The sequence below is a fragment of the Hyla sarda genome, chromosome 4 (assembly GCF_029499605.1).
Source record: "Hyla sarda isolate aHylSar1 chromosome 4, aHylSar1.hap1, whole genome shotgun sequence".
NCBI classification, from domain to species: domain Eukaryota; kingdom Metazoa; phylum Chordata; class Amphibia; order Anura; family Hylidae; genus Hyla; species Hyla sarda.
In genome coordinates this window covers 81,484,596-81,505,399 of record NC_079192.1, presented here as the reverse complement: position 1 = coordinate 81,505,399, position 20,804 = coordinate 81,484,596, and the positions used below count along the sequence as shown (strand labels likewise).

The 20,804-nt window shown below is 43.3% G+C and overlaps 1 protein-coding gene across 2 annotated transcripts in view; it reads right to left on the bottom strand.

Annotated features, from left to right (window-relative positions):
* LOC130368151 (disintegrin and metalloproteinase domain-containing protein 9-like) overlaps positions 1 to 20,804 on the bottom strand; it is a 49,591-nt gene that overhangs the window by 24,508 nt on the left and 4,279 nt on the right. Inside the window, exons 4-12 of one of the 2 annotated variants that reach the window (XM_056571510.1) lie at positions 19,118 to 19,179; positions 18,789 to 18,867; positions 13,691 to 13,767; positions 10,598 to 10,787; positions 8,627 to 8,692; positions 6,165 to 6,236; positions 5,416 to 5,585; positions 2,873 to 2,948; positions 1,147 to 1,283 (exon numbers count right to left, since the gene is read on the bottom strand). In XM_056571510.1, coding sequence (XP_056427485.1) covers positions 1,147 to 1,283; positions 2,873 to 2,948; positions 5,416 to 5,585; positions 6,165 to 6,236; positions 8,627 to 8,692; positions 10,598 to 10,787; positions 13,691 to 13,767; positions 18,789 to 18,867; positions 19,118 to 19,179 — 929 coding nt within the window. The remainder of the gene's footprint in view (positions 1 to 1,146; positions 1,284 to 2,872; positions 2,949 to 5,415; positions 5,586 to 6,164; positions 6,237 to 8,626; positions 8,693 to 10,597; positions 10,788 to 13,690; positions 13,768 to 18,788; positions 18,868 to 19,117; positions 19,180 to 20,804) is intronic. The other variant, XM_056571511.1, reaches the window with a different exon arrangement.

The following is a 20,804-nucleotide window of genomic DNA, read 5'->3' as shown; positions in this document are numbered from 1 at the left end:
GCCTGTGAAAAATAAGCGATCTGATTGGTTGCTATGGGCAACTGGGCAAGTTTTCCTCTGCACAGGTTTTGATAAATCTCCCCCAATGTCCTGAATGACCCAGCCGTTGCGCCGTTATCGCTGTTTTCTTTTTATATAAATGAGGTCCCTCGGGCACGGGCAGAGTTGGGACCGGAGCTCCGGGCACCCCACATGATATTCTGCCAGGTGGGCGCTCTGCCCGGCTCATCAATATGCATGGCCTCCCTCCCTGCTCTTCCGGTAGGCTTTCACCACAGCGCATGCACTGCTTCCAAAGTACGCCTGGAAGCGGCATCAGTTTCAGCCTCATTCACCCTCATGCCTTCGTGCATCCTCACACTTCACTGCTGACCGCGGGAATGAGAAGCGGCACACGTCTGGCCCTGCATGATTTGAGTCCCTGGCAACGTATTGTGTTACTGATGGTAGCCTTTGTTACTTTGGTCCCAGCTCTCTGCAGGACATTCACTAGGTCCCCCCGTGTGGTTCTGGGATTTTTTGCCCACCGTGTGATAATTTTGACACCATGGGGAGAGATCTTGCTTGGAGCCCCAGATCGAGGGAGATTATCAGTTCAGTGGTCTTGTATGTCTTCCATTTTCTAATAATTGCTCCCACAGTTGATTTCTTCACACCAAGCTGCTTGTCTATTGCAGATTCAGTCTTCTCAGCCTGGTGCAGGTCTACAATTTTGTTTCTGGTGTCCTTCGACAACTCTTTGGTCTTGGCCATAGTGGAGTTTGGAGTGTGACTGTTTGAGTTTGTGGGCAGGTGTCTTTTATACTGATAACAAGTTCAAACAGGTGCCATTAATACAGGTAACGTGTGGAGGACAGAGGAGACTCTTAAAGAAGAAGTTACAGGTCTGTGAGAGACAGAAATCTTGCTTGTTTGTAGGGGGCCAAATACTTATTTTCCACCATAATTTGCATATAAATTCTTTAAAATCAGACAATGTGATTTTTATGAATTATTTTTTTCTCATTATGTCTCTCATAGTTGAGTTATACCTATGATGAAAATTACATGCCTCTCTCATCTTTGTTAAGTGGGAGCACAGTTGGTGGCTGACTAAATACTTTTTTGCCCCACAGTATGCAGGTACTAATACAATGCAGAACTCACGTCATGCTGACATCCATGATACAAGGAAAAGCTGGACAGGGACATTCCCCAGAATGATGATGGAGCATCCCAACATTGTGACCCAATATATGGGAAATGTGGCCGGAGAATTTCTCTACAGACAATCCTTTTGCAAACTGTGCACATAAAAAAAGTAAGATAAAGATAATGCACTATTAAAACATTATTCTAAACCCTTCATGTGAAGGTCAGTGATTAAGGTCACCTACTAAACATATTAGACCTGATGTAGCTTGTCCAGGGTTTGTGGATATCTTTAAGCTGACTTAATAGAGTATAAGTTTTTATGAGACCATGTTCAGCTTTTTTTCTGCCACTGGGCTTAACGTGAACCTGTCACTTTAATAAACTTTTTACATGTCGTAGAAGCATGTCAAAAGTTTTGATCGGTTGGGGTATAAGTGTTCTGACCCCAACCGATCGCTAGAAAGACCCGAAAGAGCACTTCTCTCCCTGATTTCTGTCCATGGGACCAAGACAGTTCCATAGACTCGCATTGCGAGACTGTCTTGGTCGTGGTATACAGAGCCAGGAGAGAATTAGCACACACTTCTGGCTTGCTCTAGCGATCGGTCGGGGAGATTTAACAAATCTGTGTAGAGGAAAAGTTGTGCAGCTGACTATGGCAACCTATGAGATTGCTTCTTTCATTTTAAAGGAGACATTTGAAAAAAGATAAAAGCACATTGGTTGCCATGGGCAACTGCACCACTCAGCAGGCATCTCAGTATATTGTGTAATAGCCATATACTGTTACTGCACGACAGCTTTCATTAACTCAAAGAGCTGGGCTACAGTACCTGCCACAGCCACTACACAATGTACATAGCTGTCTGCTTCTGTTCTCTGTGTATGTGGGCGCCACGTCTCCGGTAAACGGCTGATCTGTATGGGTGCCAGGTCCTGGATATCCAGCAACCAGATATCAATGACATATCCTCAGGATCCAAAACCTTGCTCCTTCACCAATCAGCTATTTGCCGGAGACATGGCATCCACATACACAGATTTTGTACAGATGACCCAGTTTTTGGCCCACAAACCCTGATAACCTTACTCATGACTGATCACAAATAATTCATATTTTAAAGCTGGAGGTGCACAGTAGTCCTTTCCCCCTCATTTTGCCTTCAGCGGATAACAGCCAAAAGACTAAGGGGGAGATTTATCACAACCTGTCCAGAGGAAAAGTTCCTGGGTTGCCCATAGCAACCAATCAGATCGCTTCTTTCATTTTTGAAAAGCCTCTGCAAAATTAAAGAAGCGATCTGATTGGTTGCTATGGGCAACTCAGCAACTTTTCCTCTGGACAGGTATTGATAAATCTCCCCCTAAAAGTTGATCCTTATGGTGATTGTTTTGTTCCGCAAAGGGATACAGCTCATCTGTTCTGTATCATAATCAAAGTATCAGTATATAACATATTAGGATTTGTAGCAATCTTATAAATACAATGTAATCATCATCATATTAACTGCTACTAACAATAACAATGATAATAATAATGGGGCTGCTGATCATCATGGTTGTAATCATTATCACAATCTTCATCAGAATCAGCATAATCATAAGCTTCATCATCACATAATAAACACTTCCTAACAATATGAATATTTGGAATTAGATGCTATTTTCGGATTGTATCTATCTGGTTTCCATGTATCATTCATGAAGAATTATAAACTCATCTAGAGAGGACTGATACCGTTACTACTGCCCCATTGTTCTCCGAGCACATCTGTCCAAAATAAGTTTTTCCAACTTCAGGATGTTGTCCATCACTAATAAAAGGAAAACAGAAAGGTTTCGGTACCAACTCATAACATTCTCCTATTGTGGTGGCCCAGTACGGGATGGTGTTTCCCTGTACCTTCCCTTCCCTGTCAGGCAGTGTCCCTCAGTGTCCCCAGGGTCCCCCGCAGTTCCCCCCCCCCCCCCCCTCCCATGTATGGGTTATGTATTATATTGTGTATTGTACCTTTAATAAATGTACCATGTGATTGTTACCCAGGAGGTACTGGTGACCAGCTGACCCCAAAGGTGACCTATGGGCTCCCTGCTAGTCTCCTCTATATAAGTTCTGGGAGGAGCTAGGCTCTTGCCCTTTCTCTCTTTTGCTCCAAGTCTTTGCTGAGGTCAGTCGTGCCTATAGTGTGTGTCCAGAGCAGTGAAGGCCTCAAGTCAAGTTTTGCAGCCACAAGTCCTGTCCTGCAGCCTCAAGTCATGTTCTGCAGCCTCAAGTCCAGTCCTGCGGCCTCAAGTCAAGTTCTGCAGCCACAAGTCCAGTCCTGAGGCCTCAAGTCAAGTTCTGCAGCCACAAGTCCAGTCCTGCAGCCTCAAGTCAAGTTCTGCAGCCACAAGTCCAGTCCTGCGGCCTCAAGTCAAGTTCTGCAGCCACAAGTCCAGTCCTGCAGCCTCAAGTCAAGTGCAAGTAAGCTGAAGTCACTGTCCTGTCAGTCAAGTCAAGTTTTCTGTCTATTCAGTGTGGCCTGCACTAATTTCTCCTGTCTACTACAAGTAGCAAAACCTGCAAGGTCACTGGTCACCTCCTTAGGCCCTAGCTGTACTGCATAGACTGTAACAACTGTCTACCCTCAGTAAAGCTACCATTGTCTGTAACTTGGCGTCGGTGTCTTCATTGCCCCTGTGCCTAGCCCAGGATCCAGCGCTATACCTTCGGGTGGTTAAGGCTAAACCAAGTCCTGGCATCACGAACACAAGGGATTAATACCATCTGCCCCTAGGGTAACAACATCTACCCTGCACCTCACACCCCGCTGCCATACCACACTATATTTACTGCACCCTAAACTTTCCCCTGAGTTGTAACCTAAAAACAATGATGTGGTCTTTGTAATAGGACTTAGTGTTAAACATTGTGCAATGTGATATTTTTGAAGTAGACGACACATCTGGATTGTTCGAAACAGCAGTCTCCCCACCCTGGTGATAATGTGTTTAAGTAAGGCCACATTTACATCATGCTTTTGGGGTATATCTAGGGTTGCCACCTGGTCGAAATTCTACTGGCACAGCCAGTAATTTGGCCACCCTGCTGGTATTTTAATACTAAAAATACCGACAATGCAATGGCCGGTATTTATTTAACCAATTCTCCAACTCCCAGAATGTTTGTTGCACCATAACTAGAGATGAGCGAACTTACAGTAAATTTAATTTGTCACGAACTTCTCGGCTTGGCAGTTGATGACTTATCCGGCATAAATGAGTTCAGCTTTCAGGCGCTCCCGTGGGCTGGAAAAGGTGGATACAGTCCTAGGAGAATCTTACCTAGGACTGTATCCACCTTTTCCAGCCCATCGGAGCACCTGAAAGCTGAACTAATTTATGCAGGATAAGTCATCAACTGCCGAGCCGAGAAGTTCGTGACGAATCAAATTTACTGTAAGTTCGCTCATCTCTAACCATAACCTATACCAGTGTTTCCCAACCACAGCGCCTCCAGCTGTTGCAAAACTACAACTCCCAGCATGCCTTTGGCTGTCCGGGCATGCTGGGAGTTGTCGTTTTGCAACTGCTGGAGGCACCCCTGTTTGGGAAACTCTGACCTATACTATATATTACTATATGGTCCAACATACTGGGAGTTGTCATTTTGCAACAGCTGGAGGCACCCCTGGTTGGGAAACACTGACCTGTACTATATACTACTATATAGTCAAACATGCTGGGAGTTGTAGTTTTCATTTGGGGCAGCTGCTGAGCCACAGGCTGTATCAGGGCATGCTGGGAGTTGTAGTTAGTAACTTATTGCAACTTCCGAATTTAATAAAAAAAAAAAAAAAGCGATCAAAAAGTCACATCAAAACAAAACAAAACGGTACTGTTAAAAACTACAGATCAGGGCGCAAAAATGAGCTCTCATACAGTCCCGTATAAGGAGAAATAAAAAAGTTATAGGGTCAGAATAGGACATAGGATACGCATAAATAATTAATTATGCAAATTAGCATGGCCGGTATTTTTTTTTGCAACAAATGTGGCAACCCTAGGTATGTCAGAAGAACAGACCAGTAATAGTCACTTTTAGATTATGCTCAGTTTATTACAGTCAATGAGCGCAACGCAGATACACCACAGTATATGTGGGCATAGCTGTTCGGGCATATAAAGGCAACACACCCTAAAAGCGTGATCTAAATGGGGCCTGAGATTTTAAACTGTTATACACGTCAGTCTAGCCGATTGATACAATCAAAGGATGTGAACAGCAAAGTCCGTACTTACAGAATTAATAAAGGTATATCAAATCTTCTCCGGTTTGATGGTAGTCCTGATAGCCATCCGATGAAGTTATCCAGTGTGTCACTTACACTACCTTCGGTGACACATAGATTTGACTCTGTCCAAAGATCAATTGTAGATAAAAATACCTCCATTTGAAGTGGAACAAATTTCTATAAAGGAAGATAAATATGTTGTATGTTGTCCTTCCTTTTTTCAAGTCAAAAGTATCTCAATACCCAACAAATACCCCAAAAACATAGATTAAAAGGCAATCAAAAAGCCTTATATACTTCCAATTTATAGTAATAAAATCTACAGCTCACGCTGCCAAACTTTTTTTATGCTTTAAACATAACAAAGTTAAACATAACAAAAACAATATAAATTTGCTGTTTTCATACTGCACAATAAAGTTAACAAGTCAATTTAACTGCACAGTCGACCGAAACCTCCACAAATTCACCCAGTTTTCCCTCACAATTATAATTTTTTTTCTGTTTTTCTATACAATATATGGTAAAATAAAGGGTGCCTTTAATAAGTACTACTTGTCCTGCAAAGGAATTAAAACTTTATGTTGCACTGTTAATGAAAAAAACTAAAGTTAGTTTTATGAGGGTGAGGGAGAAAAAACAATAAAGAAAATTATTTATTACTGAGGTAAGGGGCTAACTTCACAGGTAAACCATACATTAAAAAAAAAACATTTAAAAATAACAAATTATTGAAAAACAAAGAACTATACTTACTGTGTTAATATAGCTAAATGTTTGCAATAAAGAAGAAAGGACTGCCTGTGGACTGGCACCCAGAATGTTATACTGTAAAAGATAATGTGAACAAAAAAGTATACATAAAAGCTAATATAACTAGAAATATTGGAACTATAGACTTACACACATTGGCCCTGATTTACTAAGAGTGAAGTGTTTATTCTGGAGAGATTTCAATATCACTTTTTTTCAGGCTTATTTACTATTCTGTCGCACATGTCGGTTATTTTTTTGTCGCACGTTTTTTTGTGTCGCACAAACTCCGAGCTAAAGAAATTAGTTCTGTGAGTCAAAATGGTTTAGACTTGTTTGTTTAAAAATGTTTCCATGAATCAAAAGTATTCATGTGTTATAATTGTTCAAACATTACAACAATTATCCTTGTTTATCAGCTTGGTGTTAAAGGGGTAGTCCAGTGGTGAAAAACTTATCCCCTATCCTAAGGATAGGGGATAAGTTTGAGATCGCGGGGGGTCCGACCGCTGGGGCCCCCTGCAATCTCTCTGTACAGGGCCCCGGCTCTCGGCCCAGATAGCGGGTGTCGACCCCCGCACGAAGCGGCGGCCGACACGCCCCCTCAATACATCTCTATGGCAGAGCCGGAGATTGCCGAAGGCAGCGCTCCAGCTCTGCCATAGAGTTGTATTGAGAGGGCATGTCGGCCGCCGCTTCGTGCGGAGGTCGACACACCCCCTTCCCGCGGGCTGTCGGGGCCCCGTACAGGAGATCGCAGGGGGCCCCAGGGGTCGGACCCCCCGCGATCTGCAACTTATCCCCTATCCTTAAGATAGGGGATAAGTTGTTCACCACTGAGTCACCACTGGACTACTCCTTTAAATTGATTTAAACCTAATATTGCAAATGTGTTAAAAAGAAAAAATATATAAACATTAACTATCACAAAAGCATTCAATATTTTATTCATAAAAGCGATGAACTGTACAAAATGTTTTCAGGTTATAAAACAAGTTACTTTCACAAAAAACACAATGGCAAACAGTCCCTTGTTAGAAATCACTCCATTTTAGTCTCGGGCTATAAAGTCAACCTCTCTAAGTCTGAAGCTTTGCCTATCAATCTCCCACCGTCTTTGGTGTCCCATCTACGTTCTAACTACTCCTTTTGCTGGTCTTCCTCTACTATTAAATATCTGGGAGTCTCCCTCTCTCCTAGCTATTCCTCTCTATACTCTGTAAACTTCCCCTCCCTGTTCCGAGAGCTACGTGCGCTGTTAGATAAATGGAGGTCACAGTATATTTCCTTTTTTGGGCGGATAGCTGCTGTCAAGATGACTATTCTCCCCAAGCTGCTCTATTTTGCCAGTAGGCCTCAGACGTCACTATGTAGTCACTATGAAAATGTGTACTTTATATTCCAGACAGTATGACTATCACATAGAAGTAGAATGATAAATTATAGTTAATACAGCAGTGCAAGGTGCGGAGGCTTAAAGGGGTATTCTGGCCTTAGACAAAGGATAGGGAATAAGATGTCTGATCGCAGGGGGTCATAGACATGAATGGAGAGGCGGTCATAGACATGAATGGCGTAATATCTCGAGGGTAGGTGACATCATGTCTCCATCTCAGGGGCAGCGCCCGGCACAGAATGCCAGGTGCTGCACTGAGATCCATTGGATAGGGTATAAGATATCTAAGGCCGGAATACCCCTTTAACTAGATGTTGCTGGATTTCCAAAAATCCTCCCTCATTCTGCTCTGGATTTTAGGACCTGGTCGCAAGTCTTTATGTGCCAAGAGAAACTGATAAAATAAAAATAAAAAGTGGTCCCCGGACTATAGAGGAGAAGATAGATTTGGCACAAATCAGATTCAGATTTTTTTGAACTTTACAAAGAATGTTGCTTCATTAGAATACAAACATTTTGTGATACATTTCGGATTAATTTCATCCCTGCTCCTGTATACTAAGCAGCGATGTTGTATGCATCACAGGTTCCATTCGTTGGTCTGGGTGTTCTGCACTCATCCCTGCCACTTAGAGTACTGCGCAAGAGCTAGGACCCTTGCCTTTGACAGGAGTCCCTGCTACTGTGCATATTTTGCCTGGGCAATCGACTCCAAATCAGGATCCAAATCGGAAACAAATGTGATTTGCCGAATCGGATTTGAAAGGGATTTCGGGAGGTTTGCTCACTGGAAAGATAACAGTTGTGTATTGGCTTTTTCTAAATTATTACACTGAGGGTCAGATTATTATATTAATCACACACCAAAAACTAAAATATAAGGTTTTGCCTATGATTGTGTGTTACTTGGGATGTGCACTCCTAGCAATGAGAGGCCACAAAGATGACCAACAACGGTATTAAACAATGAAGGCGCCAACACTAAACCAAGTTATGCAGAATGTGTCTCTAATAACCGCACGATTCTAATCCAATAAGCCATTCAATAAAATATGAGGAGGATACTCACTGCTTCGTGTGTCACAAACAAGGATACCTTTATATATCGCCTCATATTGAAAATAGATGATCTGATCTGAAAGACACAAACCATAGACTAAGAAGTATTGTCAACAAATACTCATCAAATTTTCCTCATCTATAACGGAACAATGTTTGTCACCAGTAACAGATTAAACTCTCAGGTTCCACCACAGATTGTCCGGTGCCTCCAATGCCAAACCCGGAGCAGCATTTCTCCAGTTATAAAACAACAAAAACTTTATGGGGGAGCAGTTTTCAGTATAATCATTTTTCTAAATCATTGTATTTTGATATATTTTTTTACTTTTTTTCTCACTCCTGGAGGGAAGGGTTTGGGGATGGGATGGTACTTATTGAATAATAAGCCTGTAACTTAGTAGGTTGGTTATTTTTATTTACAATTAGCAATTTGTGTGAATTGCCGTATCATATAAGTTTGCCTCTCCTGGATAAGACTCGGACTGTTTGACTTCGCCTTTCTCTGCCAGAAAGCTTGTTACATCCAAATGCTACTCAGCCCTGCTGTTTTAAGAACACCAGCTCTGCTAAGTACCTGACCTGCCCTGCTGTGATCTTCCATCCCAGTGTCAGCTTGCCCTCACCTGCCTGTATCCACAATGCTTTGTCCTGGGTAGTGTTGAGCACGAATATTCGTAATGCAAATTTTTATCACGAATATTGGCAATCCGTAATTTCACATTGGCAATTTTTTTTTTTTTACATGCAAATTTTTATGTGAACTTTCTCGGCGAACTTTTCGCATGGAAAAATAAGTGAACGAACATAGCGAATATGCGAATTTCACGAACATAGGACAAATAATCGTCAATATATACACAAAATATTGCAAATTCGAATATGGCCCCTGCCGCTCATCACTAGTGCTGGGACATTCTGGCATGCTCGGCCAGCTGCCTTTAACAGGACTACTCTTGAATAGCAACCTGTTGTCTCCCCTGCAGCTAAGATCAGCTTCTGCATCCTGGAGCCAGATAAAGGGTTAAAACCTAGGTTCCACTCCCAAGTGTGGGCCAAAGCCAAACCAGTAAATGGCACAGGGGATCCACACCCTTTGGGGCATTACAGGGCAACTGCCTCCTTTGCCACTTTATAAATAAATAATAATAACCAAGACATTCTTTAGAAAAAGGCTATGTCTGCTATTAACTTGGCTCTCAAAAGGTTCTCAAGTATGAGTACGGTGATCCCTCTACTTGCAATGGCCTCAGGTTACAATATTTTCACCATACAATAGTCTTTTCTGAACCACTGTTACTTGAAACCAGACTAAACATACATTGCTACGGACAGTCCAAATCTGCAAAATGTGTCAATAGTTGGAAGAACTGACCAATCAGAATGAGCATTCACTAGTAAAACCCCTGTATTACTGAAGTGCATGCACTGACAGGATGTCTGGTAGCGCCCCCTACAGTACAGTGAGGTCATACATGTTCTGTATTATTCTTTACCTGTGCCACAGTTAGCTGCTCCTTTGGACACCAGGTGAGGGCGGCTCCATTACTTTTTTGTGTACAGTTAGTACTGTACAGGACCCTGAAGAAGCTCCTGTCCTCTACACAGACAGTGATTTACAGCTCCCAGCAGCTCTTTCTTACTTTTATATGTAAGGACTTGCTTTATCTGTATTAGTTTTCTACTTATTTTTTCTTTAATCCTCACTTTGTCCTATTTTTGGATGATATTTTTAAGGCTCTAGAACCAATTACCAGGTTTCTATAGAATTATGGTCTCAAGATAGAATGGTTTTATCATACAATGGAACTAATTCATACTGTAACTTGAGGGACCACTGTATATTCCAGTGATGGGGTGGGGGGGGGGGGTCTAGTCTAGTGCATACATAAGCCATATATTCCTTCTCCTGGAGAACACCTTTGATACTGACATATATATATTTTTTTTTTTTTCAGAGCATTCAAACATGGAAACATACCTTATTTATTCTTTTTAATGGTTTTAGAAGTTTTCTCTGATAGCTGTGATCATTTAGGTTGGTGTCATTCTCAGATATGAAAATGGGCACGTCTTCACTGGCCTCCATTTTGTATATCTTATGCAGAAGCCCAGGAGTCTTTTGTAATGGCTCAATAAAAAAGCTTTCATTCAAAAATTCTATAATCCCCCTGTAAACACAAAATAAATGCTTAAAAGCCCAAGCTCAAGGTCATGACCATATTATGGATATCTGTTGTATGGCTCCATGATGTGACATACATAGACTGCTATGGTCAATACTGTATCTATGTTTGCCTAATTCTATACTGAAGCACATGAAGATTTTTTGTTAATAGATTCATATGATATTTGTGCCATGTTTCACTGTATGCCATATGAAAATACCATGTGGTATCTTAGGGATCACATATGAGTGCCTACATAGCTGGCTGTGGTGATGCTTCAGAATAGTAGTCAACAGTACACAGCTCATAGCTGAGAGTCTGCTCTTTACTGAGAGTCTGCTCTCTTAAAAGGGATACTCCACCCCTAGACATCTTATCCCCTATCCAAAGGATAGAGGATAAAATGTCTGATCGCAGGGGTCCTGTCGCTGGGAACCCCTGCGATCTCTGCTGCACCCCAGACATCCGGTGCATGGAGCAAACTTCGCTCCGTGCCGGATGACTGGCGATGCGGGGCGGAGGCTCGTGACGTCATGACCAAGCCCTCTCCCATAGACTTGCATTGAGGGGGCATGGCCTTGACGTCAGGAACGGGGCATGGCCGGGATGCCACGAGTCTCTGGCGCTGCACCTGATGCTCTAAACGAAAGTCGGGTGCAGCAGGGAGATCGCGGGGGTCCCCAGCGGCGGGAACCCCGCGATCAGACATCTTAACCCCTATCCTTTGGACAGGGGATAAGATGTCTAGGGGAGGAGTATCCCTTTAAGTTGGGTGGCTTTTCTTTTTCTTCTTTCACAGTACACAATGTAAGATGTCTCGGAGATACCAGCAGGGAAGGCAGAGATAAGAAGGGTTGTACTCAGGGCATTCGGCTAAAAAAGAAAGGAGAAGATCATCCTTAGAGTACAGTCTGTAGATGGAGGAAAATGCACAAGCTGTATCAGGGTGTACGGAGGGATGAGAGTCCCCAGGTAGAAAATCACATTCACACGGGGGAAAGGGGACATTTTATACAATTAGGACACTTCAAAATGTGTACATCAAGGATGACTTCCTGACAAAAACTTGTGGAAGATGCCCCCAACATATATGACTGTATAGAATGGTGTTCGTTTCCCATAGGCTTCCAAAATATATACTATTGGGAGTTGATTTCTTTGTGGGTAATATTTTATGGGAATTGGCAGATTGGGCACAGTGTTTTAGTGTCCAATAAAAAACAAAATTTGCAGTTGTCTTAAAACAAAAATAAATAAATAAACATAGTCACCTCTTCAATGCCCCACTGATTCTGCACAGATTCTTTGGTGGCAGCCTGACAGTTTTAGTCTAAAGCAGTGTTTCCCAACCTGGGTGTCTTCAGCTGTTGCAAAACGACAACTCCCATCATGTCCGGACAGCCAGAGGCTTGCTGGGAGGAGGCCCTCTGGCTGGGAAACACTAGAGGCTGACAGTGATGACATATTGTACATGAACATGACCTATGAAGCCGATCACTGGCCTCAGCAATCATATGCCATACTTTCCACCATCACCGCTCATGCCCATGTACTTTTCAGGTGCAAAAAGTAGCAAAAGCAAAATACATTTTTTTAAAGGGCTCTATCTTTATGTTTTCTGGTGGAAAATGAGTCATGTCTGTGTTTTTAAATTGGAAGGCTGTTCCATTTCTTCAGAATGATTCAAATTATGGAGAACATGGTTATGAGATGGGATATGGCTAACCATTGAGCCGAGAAATGCGTGGCATTGTGGTTAACTAAAGTAGTTTGTCTTTTACCCTGTGTGGTGGTTCGGTCAGTGCCATGGAAATCCTACCCTATCCCTAAGAAGTTTTCCCCCCTCTATTGCTGTACTATTCTAGGGCAGGAAGGCTGCAGAAGGACCGTATTTCGGTCAGTTCCTATTTATACCATTGTTGTGTATGGTTTGCATAACTTCATCAGGTAAGAGTGATTGCATTATTCCCGTTTACCCTATCTTGATTTGTTATACCATGGAGCGCTATCTGTTTATGTTATAGTTTGTAAGTAGACATCTTGGTCAAAGAATGTCAGTTCAATAGGACACATACGTTAGGCTAAGTTTCCACTTTTTCTGGCAGTTTTTGAGCCAAAGCCAGAAATGTATTCAAAAGGAATAGGACATATAAAGGAAGGACTAAGGCCATGTTCACACTACAGAATTCTCGCGGGCTGAATTCTGCGAGTGGAGATTCCGCCTTGCGGCCGCCGCCGAAGGTGATTCGGCGCTAGGGCCGAGGGGCACTGAGCCGTCACCATTGACGGCTATGCAGCGCTTGCGGAATCCGCGCAAAGAATGAACATGTTCTTTCTTTGCGCGGAACAATTTCAGCAGCGGAATTGTCCGCCGCGGAAATTCCGCAGTGTGAACGGGTCTCGCGGAGACCCATTCACACTATTGTTAAGTTCACACCGCGGAATTCCGCTCGTGGAATTCCGCGAGAATTCGGTAGTGTGAACATGGACTTACACTTCTCCTCCCTTATGGATCCACTTCTGACTTTGAATCAAAAACTGCAGTGGCAGATATCCAAAAACTGACAGAAGAAAACAAAGTGGAAACTCAGCCTTAAAGGGGTTATCCAGGAATAGAAAAAATCAGCTACTTTCAATCAAAAAACACTCCCCGTCTGTCTCCAGATTGGGTGTGGTTCTGCAACTCAGTTCCATTGAAGTGAATAGAGCCAAGTTGTAAAACCACAACCAACCTGGGGACAGACGTGAAGCTGTTTTTGAAAGAAATTATCTGTCTTTTTTTTTATTTCTGGATAACCTCTTTAAGGGTTAAAAGGGAGCCCTCAGTAGAACCAAAAATCCTTTATCCTCATTCATTCTAACAATTAACCAACTAATGTTATTGCTTAATATGATAGAGAAGATACCGTAGTCCAAAACATGTCCTCAGGGTAACAGATGAGCCGCTGGATTCTATAATCTGTCCAGAATAGTAGCAGTCCCCCTATAACAGAACCCCGTATATGATTAGTCATGATTCAGTAACAGCTGATCACAAGTCATAGTAGCCTAGTTTAGTACAGTGCAAATAATCATATGGGGCCTCATGTATGAACACTTGTGCAGACAATAACTGGTGGCCGAGATTAAGGCTATGGTCACACGCCATCATTTCTGCATGAAAATTCTGCATGAATTTATAGTTAATACACTTCAATGGGATTCCGCTGCCCATTCACCCAGCAGAATTTCTGCTGCCGGAATTCCGTGCAGGAATTCTGCCGAGTGAACATAGCCTAAAGCAAACAGTCAGCTAAAAGCCTTAACTCTTATTTTTCTATGTATAAAGGAGAGCTTGTTTTTTGCAGGAACAATTTTAATGGCACTCTTCATTTTACCATAAAATATATATGTGGTGTCAGTGGGAATGTGTGGATGTTGTCATGCACAGTTCATGACACCAGGGTAACGTTAAACAACCACGTTCCAAGGTTTAGACAATTCTCCTGGGCTGAGTGCTGGGGACAATAATGACCATTGATGCACTGAGGAAGGATAGATGAGGAAGGATAGATGGTAATTCCTTCACAATACAAATTAGAGCAGGGGAAGTTCAGAGTAACCCTGGGGAGCTTTTTGCCTTGCTGGGACTTGTAGTTGTTTGCACTTAGCTGAATTGTGATTTGTGACTGATGGTAACCCACAATGACTTTTAGACTGACTGAAGAATATTTCCGGGGGGGAGCGTTGAGCTGACCGTCAGGCTTGCCCTTTACCTATGCGATGGGGTGTGCTGAGAACTGTGTGGCTGCAGATTTTTGGTTTCTTCTTTCCTCAGGCCCCCTTAGATCACTACAGACGTCTCCTCACACTGCACCTCAGCAGAAACTGAACTCCTCCAGCCCCAACTCTTAATAAACCGCTCTCTCCCCCCCCCCCCCCCCCCCCCAATACTACATAAGGATTAAGGTGGAGGCATCCCATTGGGGCATTAGAATCCCCTGCTTCATTCTGCAGGGCTTCCCTTAAGGTTACAGTAACACTGATAAATATGCGCATAACACAAAATGGCAGCAAAACAAAATACCATTTACCATGGAGTAGTGGGCCCAGAACAGTGACACTAGAAGTGCCTGAGACAACATTTACATTTATGTTTCAGGTTGCTAGTACTTCATCATGTTTTACTACCGTATATACTCGAGTATAAGCCGACCCGAATATAAGCCGAGGCCCCTAATTTCACCCCAAAAACCCAGGAAAAGTTATTGACTCGACTATTAGCCTAGGGTGGGAAATACATCATCCCCCCTGTCATCATCCAGACCCCTGTCATTAACACCCTCATCATCATCACCCTGTCATCATCCCCCCTTCATCATTACCCTGTCATCATCCCCCCCTTCATCATTACCCTGTCATCATCCCCCCTTCATCATTACCCTGTCATCATCCCCCCTTCATCATCCCCCCTTCATCATCACCCTGTCATCATCCCCCCTTCATCATTACCCTGTCATCATCCCCCCTTCATCATCCCCCCCTTCATCATTACCCTGTCATCATCCCCCCTTCATCATTACCCTGTCATCATCCCCCCTTCATCATCCCCCCTTCATCATCACCCTGTCATCATCCCCCCCTTCATCATCACCCTGTCATCATCCCCCCTTCATCATCCCCCCCTTCATCATCCCCCCTTCATCATTACCCTGTCATCATCCCCCCTTCATCATTACCCTGTCATCATCCCACACCACCCCCTTCATCATCACCGCTTGTCAATGTCTGATTTAACAGTGGTCTTCAACCTGCAGACCTCCAGATGTTCCAAAACTACAACTCCCAGCATGCCCGGAAAGCCATTGGCTGTCTGGGCATGCTGGGAGTTGTAGTTTTGAAACATCTGGAGGTCCGCAGGTTGCCTTGACGTTGACGTTGCCTTGACGACGACGCACAGGGATGTTCATGAGCAACGTCCCTGTGCGTCATCGTCAAGGCAACGTCACCCGGTGAAGATAAACAGCCCGGAACGACTATGCCTCCCCACCGGACGGTCCTGCAGCACAGATGGCCCGGACCAGCTCACCCGAACGTCCCGCCGAGCAGAGGTGAGTACAAAACTAAAAGGGGGAGGGGGGGCTGGATGATGACAAAGGCCCGGGCAGTGGTCTTCAGCCTGCAGACCTGCAGATGTTTCAAAACTACCACTCCCAGCATGCCCGGACAGCCGATGGCTGTCCGGGCTTGTTGGGAGTTGTAGTTTTGAAACATCTGGAGGTCCGCAGGTTGAAGACCACTGAGGGCGGAGAGTTCACTCGAGTATAAGCCGAGGGGGGTGTTTTCAGCATGAAAAATCGTGCTGAAAAACTCGGCTTATACTTGAGTATATACGGTACTTAATAAAAATTAAAACCTTTTTATTATTATTAGTAATAATAATATTATTACATCAATCTAGATTTTCTGACCCCTATGAATCTTTAACTTTTTTGTCTACAAAGCTGTGTAAGGGGATCATTTTAGCGCCCATAATGCTTTGTTTATACTATTTTGGCATCGTTTGGAATTTTTGATCACTTTTAATTCAATTTTTTATGGGATGTGTACAGGGATGTGTACATCAGTCAAGAAAGGGACTGTGAAGTGAGAGCAAGCAAGGAAATGTGCCAAGCTGTGAAACTTGACACTTGGCCCTAACACACTCTAACACCTAACCAGCTCTTAAAGGGGTATTCCTGCTTTAGACATTTTATCCCCTATCCAAAGGACTCCACATTTATCATTGTAGGTGTAAGTGAAGCATTTTTTTTACACATTTTTTTTGTGTGCTGATAATGTGTAGGAGAAACAAAATGTATTAAATGTTCACCGAGCATTTGATAAATTTTGTGCAGGTCACATCTTCTCAAATTTCTCTCTTCACATACACTAAAAAGCCATGCCAGGTCTGGGCTGGTGTAGTTTTAGAGACTTTTCAGTGGCTTTGCGCCTTTTTTGCGCCTTTTTACAAAAAGGCTCAGTGCATAAATCCCTGATATATCATGTGTATTGCCAAAATCTGTGGATTGCAACTCAAAATCAGCAGAAATGTGTAAACAAAAAGGCGCAAAAAAGGTGCAAATAAACCCTGCTTGCGCCTTTTTGTGCCTTTTGTAGACACAAAAAACAGTCTAAAGACAATGATAAATGTCGGCCTATGTGCGGAGCTGCGTCTCCAGGCTCAGAAACCAGAAGTTTTCGGGACTGTAGACGTGATGTAACAACATGCCCCCCTCCCGTCTCGCCCCCTCATGACGTAACGCCACGCCCACTCCCTTCATGTCTATGGGAGGGGGCGAAACGGCCACTTGCTGTATTTCCCCTGCTCTCCTCTGCTCTGTTTTTTTTGGCTCAGTAGCTGTTTTCCAAAAATGACAAGAAAAACGCCATATTAGTTTACACTACTTACTAGAGATGAGCGAACTTACAGTAAATTCCATTCGTCACGAACTTCTCGGCTCGGCAGTTGATGACTTTTCCTGCATAAATTAGTTCAGCTTTCAGGTGCTCCGGTGGGCTGGAAAAGGTGGATACAGTCCTAGGAGACTCTTTCCTAGGACTGTATCCACCTTTTCCAGCCCACCGGAGCACCAGAAAGCTGAACTAATTTATGCAGGAAAAGTCAGCAACCGCCGAGCCGAGAAGTTCATGACGAATCGAATTTACTGTAAGTTCGCTCATCTCTACTACTTACCTCTGCATATCACACAAGAGCCTGGACTCCTGTCTCTATACTGAGAAGGGCTAAGCTGTGCCAGCAGCTATACAGCCGCAGGTGCAGCTCAGGCTGGACAGGAAATATACATTGTATGCCTCCTGCCCAGCAAGGAAAGAGTTAAGTAGCTACTTAATCACTGGTTTAGTGGACCCTCCTATATCGCTAGGCTGAGCATTCTGCGCCTGGCCAGCAAGAAAGGATTTCACTGATTGGGGAGTATACAGTATACAGCTTTCTATATAGATGGCTGTATACTCTATACAGTGTGGGCAGATGTCTACCTACTCATCTTGATTCCTGCCTGGCCTCTTGTTCTGTAGCCCCTTCTCTAGTTGGCAGGATTACTTTTTTTTAATAAAATGGTTAAAGGACATCTGCAGCATTACAAACACTTATCCCCTATCCTCAAGATAGGGGATAAGTGTTTGATCACGGGGGGTCCGAACACTGGGACCCCGTGTGATCTCCTGTATGGGGCCGCGGCTCTCCCGCGCAGGGGGTGTGCCAGCCGCAGCATGACGTTGCAGCCGGCACGCCTCCTCCATACATCTCTATGGGAGAGGCGGGGAGGCAGCATTCGTGCCTCCCCGCATCCCCCATAGAACTGTATGGGGATGGGGAGGAGACGGGGCGTCACCGTCGATCTCTAGGGAGGGAGATTGGGGGGAGATCGTTAGGGAGATCGGGGGGGGGGGTCCCAGCGGTCGGACCCCCCCCCGCGATCAAACACTTATCCTCTATCCTGTGGATAGGGGATAAGTGTAATGCCGCTGCAGTTGTCCTTTAACAAGGGCTTTGGGGGAGTCTTTTTTTTTTTTTTTTTTGTAAAAAATTTTTTTTTTTACTTGCTCTGAAGGTTTAGTAGTGGAAGCCTAGCTTAGTGTTGACCCCAAAAATTGCTATTGGTAACCCCAGATTATAACCGCAGGGGTACAGGGAAAAGGAAAAAAAAAATACCCTATGTGTAAACCTAGTCTAAATAGCTTATCCAGGATTATATTTTCTAAAAACTGCATGATATTGTAGCTCAGTTCCCTTGAATAAAATGGAGCCAAGTTGTCACAAGCTGAGGACAGGCGTGGTGTTGTTTTTGGAAGAAATTAGCCTTGTTTTTCTATTCCTAAATAACTTCTTTAAACTTGTAAGTATTCATTGCAGCTCAAAAAATAGGATCTTTGTGCAACATTACCAGTAGGATAATAATAATATTATATCATGGTGCTAAACAAAAAATGTATATAAAATGTAATATAAATCAGACCAACCATGCTCTTTACAAAATTTGACAGCCATGTTCCCACTTTGTCATTAACAAATACTTGAAAATGACTGGACAAAAAGTTCCTGCAAAAGAAAAAAAGGACAGCAAAATCTGGACATACAAGTCTATAATACAGCTGTATTCTGGGGTCCTTATTACAGCATAATACAGACACAGGGGCACGCATACTAAAGAGACAGATCAGGCAGTTGTTATGGGGCTCTTAGATGGAGGGGGCCTATACAGAAACCCTAATATTTCTACAGATAATGTCATTCTCTGCTGCTATACAACTCATTTGCTACTATGATACATACAACAATGACAACTTACTGCTTTTCCAAAGACATGGTAAGAGGCCTGCCTTCTATTGGAATGTAGTACAGAAGCTGATCCTGTGGAATCAGAAGGCAAGGAGTAGAAACACTGTTACTTCCATATACAGTGGTCCCTCAAGTTACAATATTAGTTGGTTCTGGGACGACCATTGTATGTTGAAACCATTGTATGTTGAGACTAGAGATGAGCAAACTTACAGTAAATTCGATTCGTCACGAACTTCTCGGCTCGGCAGTTGATGACTTTTCCTGCATAAATTAGTTTAGCTTTCAGGTGCTCCGGTGGGCTTGAAAAGGTGGATACATTCCTAGGAGACTCTTTCCTAGGACTGTATCCACCTTTTCCAGACCACCGGAGCACCGGAAAGCTGAACTAATTTGTGCAGGATAAATCATCAACTGCCGAGCCGAGAAGTTTGTGATGAATCGAATTTACTGTAAGTTCGCTCATCTCTAGTTGAGACCATAACTCTATGGAAGCCTGGTAATTGGTTCTAAAGGCACCAAAATGTCATCCAAAAAATAGGAAAAAGTGAGGATTAAAGAAAAATAAGTAGAAAACTAAAATAGATATAGCAAGTCCTTATATATATAAAAGTAAGAAAGATCTGCTGGGAGCTGTAAATCACTGTCTATGTCAGTGTTTCCCAAGCAGGGAGCCTCCAGCTGTTGCAAAACTACAACTCCCAGCATGCCCTGACAGCCAAAGGCTGGGGGAACCCTGCTTGGGAAGCATTGGTCTATGTAGAGGACAGGAGCTTCTTCAGGGTCCTGTACAGCACACGCAATGTCCTAAAAAAGTAACATGGAGCCGCCCTCACCTGGTGTCCGAAGGAGCAGCTAACCCTGGTACAGGTAAAGTGTACAGAACATGTAATTCCTCCCTGTACTGTAGGGGGCACTACCAGACACCAGTCAGTGCATACGCTTCAGTAATACAGGAGTTTTACCAGTAAATGCCCATTCTGATTGGTCAGTTCATTGACATGTTTCACAGATCTGGACTGTCTGTAGCATTGTATGTTGAGTCTGGTTTCAACTTACAATGGTCCAGAAAATACCATTGTATGTTGAAACTAATGTATGTTGAGGCCATTGTAAGTTGAGGGATCACTGTACATCACAGCGGAAAACACTGAAAGCAAAGGGCCCCTCTGTCTTCAAGGGCGACAAAACTAGACATATCCTGAACATGCAGGTATATTCTGTACATAAGTCCCACATACTGGAACATCCTGAACAGAAGCCATTCACATATGATGAAGATGTGCCACTTACACATGCTTTACCCCACTCACAGATAGGTCACATGCCTTACACATGCAAAATAAACATAAAGTATGTGCACACTTGCCACTTGCACATTGGACACATCATGATACACCATCATTTACATAAAGGACATATGCTGCACACACATCATTCCCACATAGGACTTATGCTGCACACACACCATGTGCTCAGCATGCATCCTATGTGTGAGTGGCAGTTGTTTGGGTGTATGCTCTCTTAAAGTGGCATGTGTGCATACACCTCACATATAAAATAGTGTAAACTTATCTGCAGCACTTAGGTTCATCAATGGACACCCATATATTGAGATATTGTCACCAATGTGTCACATATGTGTTATGGGTGCAGCTGGGAATGCCTCTCTGTGACACCCAGTTCTGTCAGTGTAA